Genomic DNA, 25,412 nt, shown 5'->3' with positions numbered 1-25,412 from the left:
CTTATTCGTTTGATTAGTTTTTCTGTGGAGTTTTTGGGATTCTCTATGTATATTATCATATCATTTGTGAATAATGATAGTTTGACTTCTTCCTTCCCTATTTGTATTCCTTGTATGCCTTTCTCTTGTCTTACTGCTCTCTGGCTAGGACTTCCAGTATTATATTGAAAAGCAGTGGTGAGAGTGGACATCCTTGTCTTGTTCCAGATCTTAATGGAAATGCTTTCAACTTTTCACCATTGAGAATGATACTGGCTGTGGGCTTGTCATATATGGCCTCTATGATGTTGAGGTATGTTCCTTGTATCCCAAGAATTTCAAGGTCTTTTATCATGAATGGGTGTTGCACTTTGTCGAAAGCTTTCTCAGCCTCTATTGATATTATCATATGGTTTTTATATTTCTTTTTGTTGATTTGTTGGATTACATTGATTGATTTTTGGATGTTGAACCATCCTTGTGTCCCTGGAATAAATCCTACTTGGGCCTGGTGAATTATGGATATATTGTTGGAGTCTGTTAGCTAAAATTTTATTGAGGATTTTTGCATCCATGTTCTTTAGAGAGATTGGCCTGTAGTTTTCTTGTTTTTTGTTGTCCTTGTTCAGTTTTGGTATTAGTGTAATGTTGACTTCATAGAATGTCTTTGGTATTATCCCTTCTCAATTTTTTGAAAGAGTTTGTGAAGGATAGACACTAATTGTTTCTGGATGTTTGGTAGAATTCATTTGTAAATCCATTTGGTCCTGGGCTTTTGTTTTGCGGGAGGGTTTTGATTACCATTTCAATTTCACTTCTTGTAATTGGTCTGTTTAGGTGTTCTATTTCTTCTTTATCTAGCTTTGGGTGATTGTAAATTTGTAGGAATTTGTCCATCTCTTCTACATTGTTGAGCTTGTTTGCATATAACTGTTCCTAGTAGTTTCTGATTATTCTTTTGATTTCTGCTGTGTCTGTTGTGATTTCTCCTCTTTCATTTGTGATCCTATTTATTTGTGCTTTCTCCCATTTTTCTTTGTAAGCCTGGCTAGGAGTTTGTCTATTTTATTTATTTTTTCAAAGAACCAACTTTTGCTTTCATTGATCTTTTGGATTTTTTTTTTTATTTTATATTTCATTTATTTCTGCTTTGATTTTTATTATTTCCTTTCTTCTATTGGTTTTAGGGTTTTTTTGCTGTTCTTTTTTCTAGTTCTTTCAGCTGTGAGATTAGGTTGTTTCTTTGAGTTCTTTCTTGTTTCTTGATGTGAGCCTGTATTGTTATATATTGTACTCTTATTACTACTTTTGCTGCGTCCCATACATTTATGAAATTGATGTTATCCTTGTCATTCAACTCAAAGTATTTTTTAATTTCTTCTTTGATCTCCTCATTAATCCAGTGGTCTTCCAGTAGTGTGGGTTTCAATCTCCATGAAGTGTGTGTAAGGGGTCCCTTGCCTTTTTATGATTTATTTATAGTTTGATGCCTTCATGGTCAGAGAAGATGGTTGGTTGGTATGATTTCAGTCTTGGTGTATCTGTTGATGTTTGTCTTGTGTCCCAGTATGTGATCGATCCTGGAGAATGATCTGTGTGCACTTGAGAAAAATGTGTACTCAGATTTTTTGGGTTTAGTGTTCTATAGATGACTGTTAAGCCCATGAGGTCTAGATCCTTATTTAGCTTTAATGTCCTTACTTATTGTCTCATTGATCTATCCATTGATGATAGTGATGTGTGAAGTCTTCTCTACATATGTGTTTTCTCTGATGTCTGTTTTCAGAGATGATAATAGTTGTCTGATATATTTTGGTGCACCTTCATTTGGTGAGTATATGTTAATGAGTGTTATTTCTTCTTGAAGTATTGTCCCCTTGATCATTATGTAGTGACCGTCTGGCTCTCTTTTTACCTTTTTGAGTTTGAAATCTGTTTTATCTGATATAAGTATAGCTGTTCCTGCTTTCTTTTTTGGTCCTTTTGCTTGTAGGATTGTTTTCCATCCTTTAACTTTGAGTCTATTTTTATCTTTTGTAGTTAAATGTGTTTCGTGGAGACAGCAAAAGGTTGGGTTTTGTTTCTTAATCCAGCCTATCACTCTGTGTCTTTTTATTAAAGAGTTTAGTTCCTTTACATTTAGAGTTAGTATTGATATGTTAGCATATTTGCCATTGTGTCTTTTCTCTGGTTTTATTTATTTTTTAATTTTTTGTAAATTTTTTTGTCTTGTTTCTTTCTTATTCATCCCTCTGTTGGTTTTGGTTTTAGGACTCCTTGTAGTATTTTTTGGAGTGGGGGGTTTAGTTGTAATGAAATTCTGGAGTTTCTGTTTGTCTGGGAAGGTCATTATTCTCGCTTCATACAGGAAGGAAAGCTTTGCGGGATACTGTATTTTTTTTTAAGATTTTATTTTTATTTATTTATTTATACAAGAACCAGGGTACAGGACAGATGCGTGGGAGGGTGAAAGGATTCACCAGAGACTGCGGGGAACAGAATAGGCAGACTGATGAAATACACTGCTGAGGGGAGCAGCAGGTGCAACAGGAGAGGTCTGCAGCGCCATGTGGGATCCTCGCCAGCTGGCTGGGATCGAACCTGCACTGCAGAGGCTATGGACAGCTTTCCAGCATGGTGCTGAACTGCCTGTGCCACCAGGGGAGGCCCGATAGAGTATTCTTGGTTGACAGTGTTTCTTGGAGTCTGTTGACTATGTCCCTCCACTCTCTCCTTGCCTGTAGTGTTTCTTTGGAGAATTCTGATGTCAGCCTGATTGGTTTTCCTTTGTATGTTATCTCTTTCTTCCCTCTTGTCAACTTCACTATTTTTTTCTTGTCTTGGATTCTTGGGAGCTTTACCATTATGTGTCTTGCTCTATTTTTCCTTTCATCATGGAAGTTTGGTGTTCTTCTTGCTTCTTGTATGTCCTTTTTTCACTTCCTTCTTCATTTTTGGGAAGTTCCCTTCAGTTATTTCCTTGAATATTTTCTCTGCTCCTATGTCTCTCTCCTCTCCCTCTGGGATTCCTATAACTCTTATATTTCCTTTCCTCATGGAGTCAGATAGTTCCTGAAGTCTTTGTTCATTCTTTTTCCTTTGTACTTCTCTTTCCTTTTCTGTTTTGGTTCTCTTTATTTCTGTGTCTTCGAGAGTACTTATCCGTTCCTCCCTTTCATCTATTCTGCTTTCACTGCTTTTCCCAGAGTTCTTTAGCTCTTCCATTAATTCTTTCATCTCCTGCATTTCTTTCACTCCCTCTTTAGGGACTCAGTTTCATTCTTCTGATCATTGATTATTTTTCCATTATCATTGTTTTCCCTTATGACTTCTGTCAGTTTTTTAATCATGGCAATTTTAAATTCTCTTTCTGGAAGGCTCAGAAGTTCTTCCAAGTCACTGTTGTTGCATTCTGGTGGGTGATTTTCTTTTTGCGGTGTGTCTTTTCCCTGAGGACTTGCTTGGTTGCTTGTAGTTTTTCTTCTCCCTCCTGCTTGTTTTCTAATTTGTCCTATGTGTTGGGACACTGTGTTGCTGGTACTGGCTGGCGTCTTTTTTTTTTTTTAAAGTCTTTTTTTTTTTTTTAATAGAGGCATGTTTTATTTATTTGTTTGTTTGTTTGTTTTTGTTTATACATGCACTGGGTACAGTCAGAAGCGCGGGAGGTTGAGAGAATTCACCAGAGCCAGAGCGGGGAGCAGAGCAGGCAGAAGGACCGAAGTACACTGCTGAGGGGAGCAGCGGGTGGCAGGAGAGTTCTGCGCACTATGTGGGACCCTCCTCCGGTGGCCAGGGAGCAGCTGGGGATCGAACCGGCACCACAGAGGCCGCGGGCAGCATCGCAACCCAGCGCTCAACCACTGCGCCACCGGGGAGGCCCTGGCTGGCGTCTTTTTGGTGTACCCTTTCTGGGATGTCAGAGACTGGTGGTCCAATCGAGTCAAATACTATTATGCCAGAAGTCCAATAGGGCAGTGGTACTATGAATATGTTAAGGTTGCTGTCACAAAATATCTCCTCTTTTTGTGTTTGTTTAATTCCAAAGCTATGTCTTGAGATCCCACAGACTGCCCTGGAGGTGGGGTGTGGCTGGATTGCCCCTGGGCTCCAAATCACTGGATCCCCTCATTTAACATTTTAAATGTTGCTGTGAAGTCTCTGCCTGATAGGTCCTCTACTTCTGTATCCTTCCTTTATATTTTTCACATGACTTCTGTTGTTTTCATTTTGCTTTCTATCTTGCGTTCAGATGTTCCTAGCTATCTAGGCATGTGTTGCCTTATTTGTGCGCTCTCTCTCTCTCTCTCTCTCTCTCTCTCTCTCTCTCTCTCTCTCTCTTTCTGTGTGTGTGTGTGTGTGTGTGTGTGTGTGTGTGTGTGTGTGTGTGTTTGGTGTGCTGTAGATTGTTTTGTTTGTTTCTCAGTGGCAGGAGGGGTGTTGGGGACTTTAATACTTGATCTCAGTTTGAGATGAAGTTGGTTACCACTACCTACTCTTCTTTCATTCCACAACTTAGGTTTTCTTAACTTCCTATCCCACCTCCCTGCTGCAGACAATCACAATCTATGAAACTGGAGTCCCTCAGTTGGGAAAGCTAGATTTGGACCCTCCAGGTTCCCAATTGGGGACTCTGTTTTACTTGGCTGGGTGGCAGTGCTGTGCCACAGTATTAAGGCAGACAAGGGCTTGTGGCTATGGCTGCCAACTATGGCCATGGCAGCCCAACCACTGTCCTTACTGCAGCTTCTACAAGGCTGCGATACTGTGTGCTGTTTGTTTATTTTCCCAAGTGATTTGTGACTTTCTCAAGTCATTCTCTCTGTTATTTGGCTTTTTGTGTCCTCTGTCCTGGCTTAGGTGGCTTCTCTTAGATCTCTTTTGGGGAGAATTTGGGGAGGGAGCTTTCAGAGTCCACACTGACCGGGAGTTCCCACTACCTCAGGTTGGGCCTGTACCTACTTACATGTCAGCCAAGTTCCTTTCAGGAATTACTCAGTGTCTCGGATTGCCCTTGTCACTTTCTGATAACTGATGATACCCACTTTACTTCAAGATCTGTGTGGGTCAATCCTGGGACTCTATAGATGGTATGGGGCATTTGGATCTTCCTATGAGCAAATGCTATTTTTCATAGTTGCTTTTAAGAGAGGGTATTTCCAGCTTCTCTATTCTGCTGTGTAATGTTTGTTAATTTTTTTATGAACTCTTTAACTTTTCCTCTTCCAATAATCTCTGGTAACCAATGGCTAGGTCTAATCTATTTTAGAGGAAAAGTTACTTACATAAACGTTTCTTGTCTATTTAGCTCCACAACTTGGGAATTAATCCAGCCAACATTGGACTCAACACATTAACAATGGAATCTGACAAATTTATATGTGTTAGAGAGAAAGTTGGAGAAAAGGCACAGGTCGTGATTATTGACATGAGCAACCCAATGGCGCCATTCAGACAGCCTATCTCTGCAGAAAGTGCCATCATGAATCCAGTCTCTAAGGTGATAGCTCTGAAAGGTAAGCCTGATAGAATTTTTTTTTCTTTTTTTTTTAAAGATTTATTTGTTTATTTATACAATCACTGGGTACAGTCAGAAGCGTGGGAGGGTGAGAGAATTCACCAGAGCCAGAGCGGGGAGCAGAGTAGGCAGAAGGACAGAAGTATACTGCTGAGGGGAGCAGCAGGAGAGGTCTGTGCGCCATGTGGGACCCTCCTCCGGTGGCCGGGGGGAGCAGCCGGGAATTGAACCAACACTGCAGAGGCTGAGGGCAGCTTCGCATCCCAGCACTCAACTGCTGCGCCACCGGGGAGGCCCAGCCTGATAGAATTTTTAAAAAGGAAGTTTACCTGTTTCCCTGCCTTATTACCATAAATAGTGGATAAGTGGCAGTAAACTCAGCAAACTCATCAATATTAAACTTAATTCCAACAGTTTAAGCAAAAGCTGCTTGTGTGCCCTGAAGGAAACTCCTGAGCACCCAAACTTTTTGCACCTTACTCATAATACCAAATACATAAGAAAGAAGATATGTCCAGACCCCATGTTACTGCAATGACCTTGTGACGGGAGCTTCACAGTGGTGCTCTAGTCATCCTAGAGTATAAACCAGACACATAGCTGTTGCTTCCTTGAGCTTAGGGGATTTGGGTGCTTGAAACCATCTAGTTATCTTGAGACTATAGACCTTTCATATTGTCATATTTTGGGAAATGAAAGGATTATGTTAACATAATTTTATTTGAAATGCATTATCACTTATAAAGTAAGTAAACACTGGTTCTGAACCTAAAATTTGTGAAAACCAAATGTTATTTTTGAGTGGGCTTCTATTTTTTCCACAAAAATGTAGTCTGCTTTGTCTTCATTAGGCAGATGGATACCTAGATATTAAGACCTTTCTATTTAAACAAATTGCTGGATATTTTTAATTCAAAATGACCTTTATGTCAACTCTTTTTTTCTTTGCTATATTCTCAAAGTATTTTTTAAGCATGTATTGTAAGCAGTGTAAACTATTTTAATTTAGCTTATTTTTAATGATGTTTGCTGAAGTAACATTGACTTAGAACACTGTATTTTTTGTAAAAATTTATTTATTTTTATACAAGAACCAGGGTATGGGCCAGAGATGCAGGGGGTGAGAGGATCCACCAGAGACAGAGTGGGGAACAGAACAGGCAGGCTGATGAAATACACTGCTGAGGGGGGCAGCAGCCGAGACAGGAGATGTCTGCTGTGGCATGTGGGTAGCTCCCTGGCCGGAGGCTGTGGATCGCTTCACAGTACTGTGCTTAACCCTTGGGTGACAAGGAAGACCTTGTTGCAGTTGTTCTTAGTGACCTTATCTAGCATTTGTTTGCCATTTGGTATTCTCAATGTGTCTCAGAAATGAACTGCATTTTAGAGTTCTTGTTTCTCCTTAATAGCGGGTTGGATGGAGGGGAGGGAAATGGGATTGGGGAAAAGGGTAGATATTGTGTACTGTAGCATGCAGATATTGTTAATTCCTTTCAACCAAAGACCACTAGGAACACACCTGAAGTTGAACAGTGAAAGAGCAGTATAGTCAGGCTGTGAGTGCTAGGCTAGTTTCCCAATGGACAGGGCTGTCCTTTTTCTTTCTTTCTTAATATTCATATAAATTACTTCAGCTCTAATACTGAGTGCTGTTTAATTTTGTATATGAAGGTGAGAGGCATTGGAACAAAGTGCTATAATTTTAAGGCTTTATCCTATTTTTACTGCAATCTGCTTATAAGGTTAATCTTGAATCCATATAGTGCAAATGGTGAGCAAATGGAGGATATACAGTATGTTTTAAAGAACCTAGACCAAAATGAATGAAACTTTCTTTTAAAACAACCAAAAATCATTTTGTACAGAGGTTGAGTTACAAAGAAAATGAATTATATTTTTATTGTTTCGTACCCCTTAGCTGGCTGTGCCTTAGGTGCCCTGAAAGCCTGAAAGTGACCTCAAGGAGCTTAGTCTTGGTTCTCACAGGTCCTCATTTTGGCTAGTGAAGTCTTGTAATTGGAAAGGGGCTCTTCATGAGATGACCTCTTGAAAAGGGGTTTAACTTTGTAGTCTCTTCTCATTTGTGACTTCAGGAGACATGAGGTAATCCGACCATAGTTTCATCGGTTCCTTTGAAGAAACCTGCAACAGATATGCTCACACTAGTCTCTCTCTAAACCGTCTCAGCTGATGAATCTGTGGTGAATGTTTTAAAACTAGAGGTGCACTTTTGCTCCTCACCAAAAAGAGCATGAAGTGGGAGTAGAATTCATCATCTGTTATTCATCAAATTAGTATTTGTCTTTCTCTTTCTGACTTATTTCACTTTGTATTACCTTTGGAGTACCATCTGTTTTGTTGCAAATGGCAAAAGTTCATATTTTTAGAGATTCCATATGATCCAGCAATTCCACTCCTAGGTATTTACCCAAATGACACAGAAACATTAATTCCAAAGGGCACCTGCACCACTATGTATATAGCAGCACTATTTACAATAGCTAAACTTTGGAAACAACCCAAATGCCCAAAAATAGATGAGTGGACCAAGAAGATGTGGTCCATATACACAATGGAATTTGTAGCAACATGGATGGCGCTGGAAGGTATCATGCTCAGCGAAATAAGCCAGAAAGAAAAAGAAAAATACCGGATGGTCTCACTCATAGCAGGAATCTAGGAAACCTAAATAAGGGACCAGGAAAAAGAATAACTATAATAAAGAAAAAATCAAAATCAACAAGCAACTATAAACCAGAGACACACTATGGGGGGTGGGGAGTGGGGCGAGGAGAGATTGGGATCAGAATAAGTGGGGTGCAATTATATAGGGATATATAATAACCAAGATGAAAATGCATACATTGTGCAATAATGAAAAATGATGTAAGAAATATATAAAATAAAAAAACTTCATCTTTTGTTTTAATATCTGAGTAGCATTCCATTGTGTATATACACCACAGTTTTTTTTTTTTTTTTTTAAAAACTTTTCATACTTTTTTTTTTTTAAATATTTATTTATTTATTTATACAAGCACTGGTACAGTCAGAAGCGCAGGAGGGTGAGAGAATTCACCAGAGCCAGAGCGGGGAGCAGAGCAGGCAGAAGGACCGAAGTACACTGCTGAGGGGAGCAGCGGGCCGCAGGAGAGGTCTGCGCGCCATGTGGGACCCTCCTCCGGTGGCCGGGGAGCAGCCAGGGATTGAACCGGCACCGCAGAGGCTGAGGGCAGCCTTGCAACCCAGCGCTCAACCGCTGCGCCACCGGGGAGGCCCTACACCACAGTTTTTTAATCCACTCCTCTCTATTGGGCACTTAGACTTTTTCCATAGCTTGGCTATTGTAAATAGGGCTGCAAAGTATTCATATATATGTCCCTTCAAATTAGTGTTTTTGCATTCTTTGGGTAGATGCCTAGGAGTGGAATCACATGGTAGGTCTATTTTTAATATTTTGAGAAACCTACAAATGGTTTTCCATAAGAGCTGCACTAGTCTACGTTCCCACCAACAGTGTCAGAGGGTTTCTTTTTCTCCATATCCTCAGTAACACTTGTTGTATCTGGTCTTTTTTTATGTAGGCCATTCTCATAGGTGTGAGCTGGTATTTCATTGTGGTTTTGTTTTGCATTTCCCTGATAATGAGTGGTGATGAGCATTTTTTCATGTACCTCTTGGCCATTGTAGGTTTTCTTTGGAGAAGTGTCTATTTAGCTCTTCTGCATATTTTTTGATTTCTTTATTAACGTTTTCTTTTTGTTGAGTTGCACAAATATTTTCTCCCTTTAGGTGGGTGTCTTTTTGTTTTACTGATAGTGTGTTTTTCTGTGCAGAAGCTTTTTAGTTTGATGTAATCCCATTTGTTTATGTATTTGCTTTTGCTTATCTATTAGAGATAAAACCTTAAGACATCTCTGACTCCAATGCCATGGAGTGTTTTGCCTATGTAATCTTTAACATATTTTATAGTTTTGGCTTTTATTTTCATGTCTTTAGTCCATTTTGCATTAATTTTTGTGTAAGGTGTGAGATGGTGATCTAGTGTCATTCTTTTGCATGTGGCTACCCAGTTTTCCCAACACCAGGAAGATGACTGTATGACTTTTCCCACTGCAAAACCCAGTCCCTGGCTGCCTGGGGATTCTTCATTGAACTGTCAAACAGGCTATGCACTCACAGTGAATTATATACTCTCCTTCCTAGGCTGGCATCCTGGGGAGAGCCTGGGAGACTTTTGAGGGAAGGGCTAATATCCCTCCTGGTGAACTGGCAGCACTCCTGACTTATTGTTAGTTAATCTTTCCCTCTCTTTCAGTGATTCCTGACTCTCCGCCTTGCTAAGACACTGCTCCTTACTTTCCTAATTCTGTTCTTGATGTGGCTGCTCCCTCCAGATGCTTATCTTTGATATTCCAGAGGGAAGCAATGACTCAAGGATTCTGTATGTCCAGCATCTTTCCCAAATGCTCCCTTTATTTTGAAAGGTTGATTGAGTTAGGCCAATCCAGATCCAGCCTGGCAGTTAGCTTGTTGTAGGGAGGGAGGAGACAGGTAGAGAGATGATAACCTCTTGTGGTGGCACACTCCACTTTTATTTCAAATCTGACCTGAGGTTGATTCCCAGAGTTGGTCTTTTTTTTTTTTTTTTTGGCTTTTCTTTTTGTGATGCTAAATATTTTGTACCTTATATAAACAAGATATTTTTAATAATTTGAGGACAACTTGACAACTTTTCAAGCTAAAGGAAATTTCCTATGTGATCTCATGCTTTTTGAAACTGAAATATATCCCTAATCTGTAGTTGAACCTTTAGTCTTTCCCCTTCCTTTAATCACTTTTTTTAAGTGTAATTCACTTGCCATAAAATCCACCCATTTTAATTGTATATATATTCAACATATAACAAGAGAGACTCAGTGGTTCCTCCTCTTGAGTTTTCAGAAAGGGTTTATGAAAGACTTGTTATTTCTATCTTCTGAGTATTTGATAGATTTTAACAAAAGCCTTTTGGGCTTGTGATTTCATTTGTGGCAAGATTTTGAACTACTAATACAATTTCTTTAATTACCTTAAATTTACTGTTTCTAGTTTTGGTCATTTATCTTTGCAGGAATTTATCAGCATCATCTAAGATTTATAATATATTGGCATAAAATTGTTCATAATATTCACTTTAATTTCTTTAGGTTCACTAGTAGTGTCCTCCTGTCTTCCATCCCTGATTTTGTTTTTTGTTTTTTTTTTAAACATTTATTTATTTATTTATACAAGCACTGGGTACAGTCAGAAGCGTGGGAGGGTGAGAGAATTCACCAGAGCCAGAGTGGGGGGCAGAACAGGCAGACTGATGAAATACACTGCTAAGGGGAGCAGCGGGCACGGCAGGAGAGGTCTGCACGCCATGTGGGACCCTCGCCAGGGCAGTTGGGGATCAAACCGGCGCTGCAGAGGCTGCAGGCAGCTTCGCAGCCCAGTGCTCAACCGCCACGCCACCAGGGGAGGCCCCATCCCTGATTTTGGTAATTTGTGTCTTTTTTTTTTTTTTTCCTGGATGAGTCTAAAAAGGTTTATCAGTTTTCTTGACTATTTCAAAGGCCAACTTTATGTTTCAGTTAGTTTATTCATTATTTTTCTGTTATCTCTCTTTGCTTTTTGGTCCCTTAATTTATGTATTTGTTGCTTTGGGTTTACTTTGCTGTATTTTATTTTTTTTATAATTAACTATATATGCTTGATTTTTTTTTATTGTCTTACATCATTGTTCCTTTTTGTACAGTAATTTGTTTCTCTCCTCAGGTGTAGTCCCATAGTCCTCCTGCCACCATATCACCTGTGAACCACTACCATCTTCCCTTGTGTTCTTCCCTCCCCTGTTTTGACCCTCCCACCCCTCCCTTGCTGTATGCCTCAGATCTATTATCAGCTTGCTAGTTTTTTTTCTTGGCTTTTTGTTAGGTTTCTCTCTATTCTGCATGTAAATGAAACCATCCAATATTTTCTTTTTTCTCCTGACTTGTTTCACTTAGTATAATCCCTTCCAGTTCCATCCATGTTGCTGCAAATGGCATGGGTTTGTCATTTTTGTTCACTGAGTAATATTCCATTGTGTAAATATACCACAATTTTTGACCCATTCTTCTGTTGGGGGGAATTGGGTTGTTTCCATATCTTGGCTGTTGTGAATAGTGCTACAGTAAACGTAGGAGCAGGTTTCCTTTCAAATTCGTGTTACTGTGTTCTTTGGATAAATTCTTAGGAGTGGAATGACTGGGACATATGGTGGATCCAATTTTAGTGTTCTATAGAACCTCCACACAACTTTCCATGGTTACTGGACCACGTTACATTCCCACCAACAGTGCACAAGGGTTCCTTTTTCTCTGCATCCTTGCCAGCATTTATTACCTACCAGTTGGGCCACTTTCATTGGTGTGAGGTGGTATCTCATTGTGGTTTTGATTTGCATTTCCCTGATAACGAGTGATGTTGAACAAGTTTTCATATGTCTGTGGGTAATTTCATTTCTTCTTTGGAGGTGTGTCTTTTTAATTCTTCTGCCCATTTCTTGACTGGATGTTTGCTTTGTTTTTGTTGACTTGTGTAAGCTCTTTGTAGATCTTTGGTATCAGTCCCTTATCCATTGTGTGGTGTGCAAATATTTTCTCCCATTCCGTACGATATCTTTTCATCTTGGTTACTCTCTCTTTGCTGTACAGAAGCTTTTTAGTTTGATGTAGTCCCACTTGTATATCTTTGCTTATCTTGCTTCTGAAGAAGAATCCTCAAAGATGTTTCTGAGGTGTATGTCATGGAGTGTTTTGTTTATGTGTTCTCTTCTGTATATTTTATGGTGTCAGGTCTTACATTCAAGTCTTTCATCCATTTTGAGTTGATTTCTGTGTATGATTTCTGTGTGAGACAGTAGTCTAGTTTCATTTTTTTCTATGTTGCAGTTCAGATTTCCCAACACCATTCATTGAAGAGGCTTTCCTTGTTCCAGTATATATTCTTTGTTCCTGTGCTGTAGATTAGTTGACCATATATGTATGATTTTATTTCTGGACCTTCAATTTGAATCCATTGGTCTGTGTGTCTGTTTTTGTTCCAATACCATGGCTGCTTTTATTATAATAACTTTGTAGTATTGTATGAAGTCTGGGAGTGTTACTTACCTGCAATTCTTCCCCACTTTGGTTAGGAGAGCTTTGGCTATTTGGGGTTTCTTGTGCTTCCATATGAATTTCAACAATATTTGTTCCATTTCTTTGAAAAATGCCATTGAGATTTTTATTGGAATTGCATTGAATCTGTACATTGCTTTTGGTAGGATGGCCATTTTGATGATGTTAATTCTCCAGATTCATGATCAGGGAATATCTTTCCATTTCTTTGTGTCTTCTATTTCTTTTAACAGTGTTTTGTAGTTTTCCTTGTATAGGTCTGTCACCTCCTTTGTTAGGTTTATTCCCAGGTATTTAATATTTGGGGGTATAATTTAAGTGGTATGGTTTTCTTTTCTAAAGATTTATTTGTTTGTTTGTTTGTTTGTTTATACAAGCACTGGGTACAGTCAGATGTGCGGGAGGGTGAGAGCATTCACCAGAGCCAGAGCAGGGAGCAGAACAGGCAGACTGACAAAGTACACTGCCGAGGGGAGCAGCGGCACGGCAGGAGAGGTCTGTTCTGCCATGTGGGACCCTTGGCCGGGGATCGAACCAGCACTGCAGAGGCTGCGGGCAGCTTTGCAGCCCAGTGCTCAACCTCTGCGCCACCGGGGAAGCCCTGGTGTGGTTTTCTTAAGTTCTTCTTGAAACTTGCGTATAGGAAGGCTACTGATTTTTGTTTTTTGATTTTGTTACTTGCCATTTTACTGGTTTATTGTTTTAATTGTTTTTTCTGTGAATTTTTTATGGTTCTCTGTTATCTGCAAATAATTATGGTTTTACTTTTTTTCCAATTTTGATTCCTTGTATGTCTTTCTCTTGCCTATTTGGTCTAGCAAGGATGTCTAGTACTATATTGAAAATCAGTGGTGAGAGTGGATATCCTTGTCTTGTTCCAGATCTTAATTGGAAGATCAGTTTTTCTATTTTCTTAAGGTGGAAACTTAGTTAACAGGTTTCAGAGCTTTCTTCTTTTTTGATCTTGACATAAAACACAGTCTTGTGTTGCTTAGTGTTGGTAGTATACACTATACTCTGAGAATTGTATCATTAGGTGACTTTGTTATTTTTTAAAGATCTATCAAGTGTGACTATGCAAACCTTGATGGTATAACCTACTACATACCTGGGCTCTATAGTAAAGCTTATTGGGACCACCATCCTGTTTTAACTGTTGTTGACTGAAGTATTGTTAAATGATGCATGACTGTATAAATTTCTCTTAAGCACTACCTTAGCTGCAACCTCAGATTGAGATTTTGGTTTTGTGTTTTTTTTTTATCTCACTCATTTCAATATATTTTCTAAATTTCTTCTTTGATCCATGGGTTTTTAGAAGTGAATTGTTGAATTTCTAAAATTTGCAGATATCTCGCACTCCTTACTGTTGTTGATTTCTAATAATCCTTTTATGGTCAGAGCTTATTTTATGTGATTTCAAAAACTTTAATTTCTTGAGACTTTTTAATGGCCTAGCAAATGGTCTCTTTGAGAATATATTTCAGGCATACTTGAAAAGAATGTGTGTTTTGTTGTTGGGTGATGTATTCTAAAAAAAGTCACGTTGAATTGGTCAGTAATGTTCAAATCCTCTTTTCCTGACTATTTTATTAATTATTCAGAGTGGGTGCTGCACTCTCCCACTATTTTTTTTTTCCGTTTTTAAAATTGTGGCTAAATATATTGGGTTGTCAGAAAAGTCATGATGCATTTTTGCTTGAAAAACATAGAAAAAACATGTCATGAGTTTTCTGACAAGCCAATATGAAAATAAAGTTTATCACCTTAACCATTGTAAAGTGTATAACTCAGTGGTCTTAAGTGCATTCATTTTGTTGTATAACCATCACTACCTTACATTTTTGTAATTTTTTCTTACAAAACAGAAACTTGCATGCTTTAATAATAACTTACCCCTGTTTCTGGCAAGCACTTTTTGTCTATGATTGTGTCTAGCTTAGGTACCTAATATACGTGGAATCATATAGTATTCATGTTTAATGACTAAAATATTTCACTTAGTTTTAAAGTTTATTTTGTTTGATACTAGCCACCCCTGCTGTCTTTTGGTTACTATTTCCATGAAGTGTCTTTTTCCATCCTTTCACTTTCATCCTATTTGTATCTTTTGGATCTAAAGTGAGTTACTTGTAGACAGCTTATAGTTGGATCATGTTTTTCTATCTGTTTGGCTGATCTCCTTGTAGAGCTTAATTCTTTTACATTTTATGTAATTATTGATAAGAGGGACTTCTATCATTTTCTGTTTGTTTTCTAAACACCTTACAACTTTTGTTGTCTTCATTCCTGAATTACTAGTTTCTCTTGTGTAAGGTGACTTTTTTTCTGTAGAATGAAATATTCAAGTTCCCTTCTTGTTCTTTTTGTATGTAGCTGTTACTTTTAGCATCCTAAAGTGATAACAGTCTAATTTGAATTTATGCCAGCTTAATGTCAATAACATGCAAAAACTCAGCTACTTCATAGGTCTACTTCTCTTCAGTTATTGATGCTACAGAACTCTTATCTTTATATATTCTGTCCAAATACATACACTAATATATTTTTAAATGTTTTAGCTTTTTAAATCATGTAGAAAACAAAAAGTGGATTTACAAACCAAAGTTGTCATAATCTTAGCTTTTTAAAATGATTAAGGTGGTTTTTCTGTTCTTTTTTTAAAAAAGATTTATTTATTTATGCATACAAGAGCTGGGGTGCAGGCCAGAGATGCAGGTGGTGAGAGGATTCATCAGAGACAGAGTGGGGAAACAAAACAGGCAGATCGACCGAAATACACTGCTGAGCGGAGCAGCGGGCGAGGCAGGAGAGGTCTGCTGCGCCATGTGGGTTGCGCTGGGGATCGAACTTGTGCTGCAGAGGCTGCGGATTGCTTCAGTGTGGTGCTTAACCCCTTGTGCCACCAGGGAGGCCCCAATCATAGTGTTATAGGACAGGGAGAGGGGCAGCCCAAACCCCGCAAACCTGCCTATTCTAAATGGGTTCTGCCATCCGCCGCATTAACACAAAACATAGGAGACTTTAATGGGAAGGAACTTTAATAAAACTAGGAAACAATACAGGTAAGGCAAAGAGTCTAGTTTTTAAATGAAACACCCAAAGTTACCCGTCCCCTTGTGGGTAAAAGTCCATCCATATGGGATTGGCCCAGAACAAGGCCCCAAAGCCTGCCACAAGTCTAAAGCATTTTCCTGTGGGGACCCACAGAAAAGGGTCAGAAACAACCAGACAAGCCCGGAAGCAAAAGAGCAAAATCAACATTAAGATAAAAACTGCCATTGTCACCTCCCCATGGGTCTCACCCACGTCTGTGTCACCCAGTCCACAACCCAAAGACAAGTGCAGTTTCTTCACGTGTCTCTAGGCTCCATGCGCCTCCTCCAGGTCTCCTGGCTCCATCCTTCTTCCTTTCTTCCTCAGTCTCTTTTGCAGCTTCTCCTCTTCCTGCTCAGCTCCACCCTTCCTTGGGTGGGGCAGGGAACCTGGAACCTCCCCCTTTCCTGGGGACCACCCTGTTACAATAGCTTTTATAATTACCCATATATTTACCTTTTTGAACCCTTTCTTTCTTTCTTTTTTGTAAGAGGTTTTTTTTTTTTTAAGATTTATTTATTTATTTACACAAGAACCGGGGTACAGGCCAGATGCATGGGAGGGTGAGAGGATTCACTGGAGACAGAACGGGGAACAGAACAGGCAGACTGACAAAATACACTGCTGAGGAGAGCAGAGGGCGAGACAGGAGAGGTCTGCCGCACCATGTGGGACCCTTGCTGGCTGGCCTGGATTGAACCAGCAACCAGCACTGCAGAGACTACGGACAGCTTCACAGCACTGTGCTCAACTGCCTGCGCCACCAGGAGAGACCCGAACCCTTTATTTCTTCATATAGCTTTGAGTTACTGTCTGGTATCCTTTCACTTCAACCTGCAGAACTCCCACTAGCATTTCTAGCAGGACAAAGGTACTGGTAACAAGTTTCCTTGGCTTTTATTTATCTGGACATGTCTTAATTTCACCTTCATTCTTGAAATACAGTTTTGCTGGATATAGGACTTTTGATTGAGAGAGTTTTTTCTTTAGTGGCATTATAAATTCTTTAAAAATTAATTTTTATTTCCAAATTGCTGTTAGCATTTAGATATTCTTCTGCTATTTTTTTACATTGACCTTGTAGCCTGTGTTGTTGGTATATTCACATGTTACTTCTGATAATTATGTAGACTTAGAGTTTCCTTAGGATTTCCTTTATAAACAGTTATGTTGTCTGTGAAAAAATAGTTTTACTTCCTGCTTTTTCAGCCTTTATGTGTTTTGCTTTTCTTTTTTAAGATATTTATTCTTACAAGATATGGGGTACAGGCCAGAGGTGTGAGGGGGTAAGAGGAGTCACCATAGACAGAGCAGGGAACAGAACAGGCAGATCGACTGAAATACACTGCTGAGGGGAGCAGTGGGCGAGGCAGGAGATGTCTGCTGCGCCATGTGGGTATTTCTGTGGCTGGGGATTGAACTCGTGCTACAGTGGCTGAGGATAGCATCATCGGTTGTGTCTTAACCCCTTGCACCCCCAGGGAAGCCCCTTTGCTTTTCTTTTTTATAAAAAAAATTATTTATTTATACAAGAACTGGCGTATAGACCAGAGGTGTGGGGGGTGAGAGGATTCACCAGAGACAGAGTGGGGAACAGAACAGGCAGACTGACTGAAATACATTGCTGAGGGGAGCAGCTGGTGAGACAGGAGAGGTCTGCTGGGCCATGTGGGTAGCTCCCTAGTCAGCCGGGGCGATCAAACTCATGCTACAGGGGCTGTGAATAGCTTCATAGTGCTGTGCTTAACCCTTTGCACCACCAGAGAGGTCCTATGCCTTTTGCTTTTCTTGATTTATTGTACTGGCTAGGATATCCAGCACAATACCAAGTAGAAGTGGTCAAATAATCTTAGCTCTAATTCCTAAACTTAGAAAGAAGTATTTTCTGTAAACACAATTTTTGCATAGATATCAAGATTAGTACCCAGTTCTTTTATCAAAGTGGAAACACTGTGGATCTTTTGCTAAAGGATGATGCCAAAACTTTTTGTCTGGAACTGTGCTGTCTCGTTGGACACCAGTCACGTGTGGTTGTTCAAATTTAAATTGGTTAAAGTTAAATAAAAGTGAAAATTCAATGCTTAATTGTTACATGTATCTAATGTCTACTATAATAGGCTGTGCAAATATATAGAACATTACAGGAAATTCTGTTTGGCAACATTAGTCTAGAATTAAATGCAAAATAATTCTTTTCTATAGAAAAGTTGAATTGATTTGAAGGTGTGGTGGTTTTCTTTCATGAAAGTTGGAGATACTGAACAGAGAAAAGATATGTTATATTTTTGCTTTCTTTGTCCTAAATATTCTAAAACTAGAGATACCAATCTAAAATAGATTCCTCTTTTTTTTTTTTTGCTCATGATAAAACGATGTATTTATTAAATGAGTTTCTTGTATAACCATTTAATTCTATCACAAAGTCAACAAGATCTGACTTGAATTGGTGCAATAATGAAAACATTTTTATCTAAGCAGTTTTTGTCTACTTATTTTTTTTTAATTTTTTAATTAATTTTTTTTATTTTTTACATCATTGTTCATTTTTTTTAAATAATAAATTTTATTTTTATATTCTCCCATACAATTGCAAATGCCCCATTCTGACCCCAATCCCTCCCCTCCCGGCCCCCACCCCCCCAAAAGTGTCTCTGGTTCATAGTTTTTTGTTGATTTTGATTTTCACTTTCTTATAGTTATTCATTTTCCTGGTCCCTTATTTAAGTTTTCTAGATTCCTGCTATGAGTGAGACCATCCGGTATTTTTCTTTTTCTTTTTGGCTTATTTCGCTGAGCATGATCCCTTCCAGCGCCATCCATGTTGCTGCAAATTGCATGTGTTTATCTTTTTTGAATGCTGAGTAATATTCCATGGTATATATGTACCACATCTTCTTGATCCAGTCATCTATAAAATAGATTCCTCTGGATAGTTGATTCGATAGAACTGTTTCTTGTTATTCATACATTTATGTATTGACACTCTTTTCCATTCTTTTGAAGAGGGACCTTGTGCATAGGCTGTACTTCTCAATATTTAGACATTGAAAGTATATTTATTACTGCTCAGAGACCCTTTTCCTCCTCTTAATCAGATTATTTGTAAGTAATCATTAACTAAAAATTAAAAGCACAACAATTTGTATTTCAGATTTTTATTTTATCTTTCTCTGATTTTCATTAATTAATAGCTGGGAAGATACTTCAAATCATTAATATTGAGATGAAGAGTAAAGTGAAGGCATATACTATGGCAGAAGAAGTGATTTTCTGGAAATGGGTCTCAGTGAATACTGTTGCCCTGGTGACTGAGACAGCAGTCTACCACTGGAGTGTGGACGGTGACTCCCAACCTGTGAAGATGTTTGATAGACATGCCAGTCTGGCAGGGTGTCAGATAATCCACTACAGGACTGACAAATGCCAGAAGTGGCTACTTCTCATTGGTATCTCAGCTCAGGTAAGCTTTTAGCTATCTTTAGGGGCTGCTCTGATGAAACATACAAGCCTAATACTAAAGTTCGTATCAGTGTAACACATCTAAACTTTGGATCAAATAGGAATTTTAATTCAAATTTGACTCACCAGATTGTTGATGTTCTTATAGACTAGTTCTCACACAGCTTTAAGAAGTAAATTGTTAGAAGCTCCCGGCGGAGCCAGAGATGAGCTGGGAAGTTGGCCCACACCGGGCCCCTTCTGGCCAGCAGACCGAGCCCAGAGGGGGAGCGGGCACCCACAGCTGGGGCAGACTGGGCGTGCAGGGGAGTGCATCTCCGCATCGCCATTTTAAAACAGGGACCTTTCTTCAATAAAGACTGCTTGAAACTGGCAGAAGGCTCCCCTTGGAGCCAGAGGGAGGTTCCCTGCACAGTCAGAGGTGAGCTGAAGGCCCCCACAAGCCTGGCAGGAAGTTGGAGCCCAGAGGGGGATCCAGTTTTTTTGGAACCCAGAGTGCAATCCAGCTGCCCCACCTCCAGGGAGGTCTGTAGGACTTCAAGACACACCTTTGAAATTAAACACAGAAGGAGGAAATATTCTGTGACAGCGACCATTAACATACTCAAAGTACCACTGCCTCACTAGACTTCTGGCATAACAGTATTTGACTCGTTTGGAACGCCAGTTTCTGAAATCCCAGAAAGAGCACACCAAAAAGATGCCGGCCAGTACCAGCGACACAGTGTCCCAACGCATAGGGCAAATTAGAAAACAGGCAGCAAGGAGAAGAAAAACTACATGCAACCTAGCAACTCCTCAGGAGAAAAACACACCACCAAAAGAAAACCACCCACCAGATTGCAACGACAGTGACTTGGAAGAACTTCTGAGCCTCCCAGAAAGAGAATTTAAAATTGCCGTCATTAAAAAACAAACAGAAGTCATAAAGGAAAACAATGATAAGGGAAAAATAATCAACGATCAGAAGAATGAAATTGAGTCCCTAAAGAGGGAAGTAAAAGAAATGTAGGAGATCAAAGAATTAATGGAGGCACTAAAGAACTCTGGGAAAAGCAATGAAAACAGAATAGATGAAATGGAAGAATGAATATGTACTCTTGAAGACACAGAAATAAAAAGAACCAAAACAGAAAAGAGAGTTACAAAGGAAAAAGAATGAAGAAAGACTTCGGGAATGATCTGACTCCATGAGGAAAGGAAATATAAGAGTTATAGGAATCCCAGAAGGAGGGGAGAGAGATGTAGGAACAGAGAAAATATTCAAGGAAATAATTGAAGAGAACTTCCCAAACGTGAAGGAGCTGAAAATAGACATACAAGAAGCAAGAAGAACACTAAACTTCCATGACAAAAGGAAAAATACAGCAAGACACATAATAGTAAAGCTCCCAAGAAGCCAAGACAAGGAAAAAATAATGAAGCTGACAAGGGAAGAAACAGATAACATTCAAAGGTAAACCAATCAGACTGACATCAGACTTCTCTGAAGAAACACTACGGGCAAGGAGAGAGTGGAGGGACATAGTCAACAGACTCCAAAACAACAAATGCCAACCAGGAATACTCTATCCCGCAAAGCTTTCCTTACTCTATGAAGAAAGAGTAAGGACCTTCCCAGACAAACAGAAACTCTGGAATTTCATTATGACTAAACCCCCACTCCAAAAAATACTACAAGGAGTCCTAAAGCCAGAACCAACAGAGGGATGAATAACCACTAAAGAAGGCCAAAAAAAAAAGTTATTAAAAGAATAAATAAATAAAACCAGAGGAAAGACAAACACAATGGCAAATACAGATGCTAACATATCAATATTAACTCTAAATGTAAATGGACTAAACTCTTCAATAAAAAGACACAGAGTTGCAGCCTGGATTAAGAAACAAAACCCAAGCTTTTGCTGTCTCCATGAAACACATTTAGCTACAAAAGATAAAAATAGACTCAAAGTTAAAGGATGGAAAACAATCCTACAAGCAAATGGACCAAAAAAGAAAGCAGGAACAGCAATACTTAGATAAAACAGATTTCAAACTCAAAAAGGTAAAAAGAGACTGCAACAGTCACTACATTATGATCAAGGGGACAATACTTCAAGAAGAAATAACACTCATTAACATATACTCACCAAATGAAGGAGCATCAAAATATATCAGACAACTATTACCATCTTTGAAAACAGATATCAGAGAAAACACATATGTAGTAGGAGACTTCAACACACCACTATCACCAATGGCTAGATCAATGAGACAAAATATAAGTAAGGACACTAGAGCTCTAAATAAGGATCTGGACCTCATGGGCTTAACAGACATCTGTAGAACACTAACCCCCAAAAAATCTGAGTACACGTTTTTCTCAAGCGCACACGGATCATTCTCCAGGATTGATCACATATTGGGACACAAGACAAACATCAACAGATACACCAAGACTGAAATCATACCAACCATCTTCTCTGACCATGAAGGCATCAAACTAGAAATAAACCATAAAAAGAAGACAAGGAACTCTCCTGCCTCATGGGGATTGAAACCCACACTACTGGAAGACCACTGGACTAGTGAGGAGATCAAAGAAGAAATTAAAAAATACTTTGAGTTGAATGACAAGGAGGACACCAATTTCCTAAACATATGGGACGCAGCAAAAGCAGTAAAGAGGGAAATATATAGCAATAGAGGCTCACATCAAGAAACAAGAAAGATCGTAAAGAAACAACCTAATCTCAAAGCTCAAAGAACTAGAAAAAGAACAACAAAATACCCCCAAAACCAGCAGAAGAAAAGAAATAATAGAAATCAAAGCAGAAATAAATGAAATTGAAACTAAAAAAACAGTCTAAAAGATCAATGAAACCAAAAGCTGGTTCTTCAAAAAATAAATAAAATAGACAAACTCCTAGCCAGGCTCACAAAGGAAAAACGGGAGAAAGCACAAATAAATAGGATCACAAATGAAAGAGGAGAAATCACAGCAGACACAGCAGAAATCTAAAGAATAATCAGAAACTGCTATGAACAGTTATATGCAAACAAGTTCAATAATCTAGAAGAGATAGACAAATTCCTACAACTCTACAATCACCCAAAGCTAGATAAAGAAGAAATAGAACAACTAAACAGACCAATTACAAGCAGCAAAATTGAAATGGTAATCAAACACCTCCCCAAAAACAAAAGCCCAGGACCTGATGGATTTACAAATGAATTCTACCAAACATCCGGAAACAAATTAGTGCCTATCCTTCACAAACTCTTTCAAAAAATTGAGAAGGGGGGCCTCCCCTGTGGCACAGGTGGTTGAGCACTGTGCTGTGAAGCTGTCCGCAGCCTCTGCAGTGCGGGTTTAATCCCGGCAGGCCGGGGAGAATCCCACATGGTGAAGCAGACCTCTCCTGACTCGCCCACTGCTCCCCTCAGTGGTGTATTTCATCAGTCTGCTTGTTATGTTTCCCACTCTGTATCTGGTGAATCTTCTCAATCTCATGCATCTGGCCTGTACCCCAGTTTTTGTATAAAAATAAATAAATCTTTAAAAAAAAACTGAGAAGGGAGGGATAATACCAAACACATTCTATGAAGCCAACATTACACTAATACCAAAACCAAACACGGAAAACACAAAAAAAGAAAAGTACAGGCCAATCTCTCTAATGAACACGGATGCAAAAATCCTCAATAAAATTTTAGCTGTCAGAATCCAACACTGTGTCCATAAGATAATTCACCACGACCAAGTAGGATTTATTCCAGGGACACAAGGATGGTTCAACATCCGAAAATCAGTGTTATCCAACACATCAACAAAAAGAAATATAAAAACCAAATGATAATATAAATAGATGCTGAGAAAGCTTTTGACAAAGTACAACACCCATTCATGATAAAAGCCCTTGAAATTCTTGGGATACAAGGAACATACCTCAACATCATAAAGGCCATATATGACAAGCCAACAGCCAGTATCATTCTCAATGGCGAAAAGCTGAAAGCATTTCCATTAAGATCTGGAACAAGACAAGGATGTCCACTCTCACCACTGCTTTTCAATGTAATACTGGAAGTCCTAGCCAGAGCAGTAAGACAAGAGAAAGACATACAGGGAATCCAAATAGGGAAGGAAGAAGTTAAACTATCACTATTTGCAGATGATATGATAATATAAATAGAGAACCCCAAAAACTCCACAGAAAAACTAATTCAACTCATCAGTCAGTTTAGTAAAGTGGCAGGATACAAAATCAACATGCAAAAATCAGTAGCCTTCCTATACACAAACAAAAAATCTGAAGAAGAAGAAATCAAGAAAACCATCTCTTTTATTATCGAAGCAAAAAAAATTAAATACTTGGGAATTAACCTAACAAAAGAGGTAAAGGACCTATGCAAAGAAAACTATACAACACTGTTAAAAGAAATAGAAGACACAAAGAAATGGAAAGATATCCCCTGCTCATGGATTGGAAGAATTAACATTATCAAAATGGCCATCCTACCAAAAGCAATATACAGATTCAGTGCTATTCCAATAAAAAATTTCAATGACATTCTTCAAAGAAATAGAACAATTATTGATGAAATTCATATGGAATCACCAAAATCCCTGAATAGCCAAAGCTCTTCTGAAAAAAAAAAAAAAAAGAAGAAGGGAATGGAGGCCTCACACTCCCAGGCTTCAAACTATACTACAAAGCCATAATCATCAAAACTGCATGGTATTGGAACAAGAACAGACACACAGACCAATGGAATCGAATAGAAAATCCAGAAATAAACCCACAGATTTATGGTCAACTAATCTTTGACAAAGGAGCAAAGAATATGCACTGGAGCAAAGAAAGTTTGTTCAATAAATGGTGCTGGGAAAACTGGGTCACTACATGCAAAAGAATGAAGCTTGACCACTACCTCACACCATGCACAAAAACCAACTCTAATTGGATTAAAGAACTAGACATAAGACCTGAAACCATAAAATACATAGAAGGAAATATTGGCAAAACACTACATTGACATGCACATCAAAGACATCTTTACAGACACATCACCCAAAGCAGTGATAGTGAAGGCAAAGATCAACATCTGGGACTACATCAAATTAAAGAGCTTCTGCACAGCAAAAGAGACAATAACCAAAACAAAGAGAAACCCCACCGACTGGGAGAACATTTTTGCACACAACACTAATGATAAAGGACTCATCACAAAAGTCTGCAAGGAGCTGATGAGACTCAACAACAACAAAGAAAATAATCCAGTCAAAAAAAGGGCAGAAGAGCTAAAAAGAAACTTCTCTGAAGAAGAAATGCAAATGGCCAACAGGCATATGAAAAAATGTTCAACATCACTTGTAATCAGGGAAATGCAAATCAAAACTACAATGAGATACCATCTTTCACCAGTGAGAATGGCACATATTAAAAAAAACTAGCAACAACAAATGTTGGCGAGGGTGTGGAGAAAAAGGAACTCTCCTGCATTGCTGGTGGGAGTGCAAACTGGTCCAACTACTATGAAGAGCTGTGTGGAGATTTCTTGACCTACTAAACATAGAGCTTCCATATGATCCAGCAATTGCACTCCTAGGTATTTACCCAAAGGACACAGAAACAGTAATTCCAAAGGGCACCTGCATCCCTCTGTTTGTGGCAGCACTATTTGCAATAACTAAGCTATGGAAACAACCCAAATGCCCAAAAATAGATAACTGAATCAAGAAGATGTGGTACATATACACCATGGAATATTACTCAGCAATCAAAAAAGATAAACACATGCAGTTTGCAGCAACATGGATGGAGCTGGAAGGGATCATGCTCAGTGAAATAAGTCAGAAAGAAAAAGAAAAATACCGGATGGTCTCACTCATAGCAGGAATTTAGAAAACCTAAATAAGAGACCAGGAAAAGGACTAATCAATACAAAGTAAAAATCAAAATCAACAAGCAACTATAAACCAGAGATACACTGGGGCGGGGGGAGGAGTGGGGCAAGGAAGGACTAGAGTCAAAATAAGGGAGGTGGTGCAATTGTATGGGGAATATAGCCAAAATGAAAATGCATACATTGTGCAAAGATGAAAAAAGATGTAAGAATTATATAAAATAAAATATTTAAATTAAAAAAAGTAAATTATTGAGGACTTTCATGGAGCCACTGGAACCTTTAGG

The 25,412-nt window shown here is 38.8% G+C and overlaps 1 protein-coding gene across 2 annotated transcripts in view; it reads left to right on the top strand.

The window, feature by feature from the left end:
- Positions 1-25,412, top strand: part of CLTCL1 (clathrin heavy chain like 1) — a 136,754-nt gene that overhangs the window by 21,217 nt on the left and 90,125 nt on the right. For both annotated transcript variants that reach the window (XM_037497864.2, XM_054690737.1), the window contains exons 2-3: positions 5,285-5,492; positions 18,966-19,234. In XM_037497864.2, coding sequence (XP_037353761.1) covers positions 5,285-5,492; positions 18,966-19,234 — 477 coding nt within the window. The remainder of the gene's footprint in view (positions 1-5,284; positions 5,493-18,965; positions 19,235-25,412) is intronic.

This window comes from Talpa occidentalis, unplaced genomic scaffold (assembly GCF_014898055.3).
Source record: "Talpa occidentalis isolate TD23 unplaced genomic scaffold, MPIMG_talOcc4v2.1 talOcc4.8, whole genome shotgun sequence".
Lineage (NCBI taxonomy): Eukaryota > Metazoa > Chordata > Mammalia > Eulipotyphla > Talpidae > Talpa > Talpa occidentalis.
The sequence above is the reverse complement of the archived record's forward strand: the minus strand, read 5'-3'. Positions and strand labels throughout refer to the sequence as shown.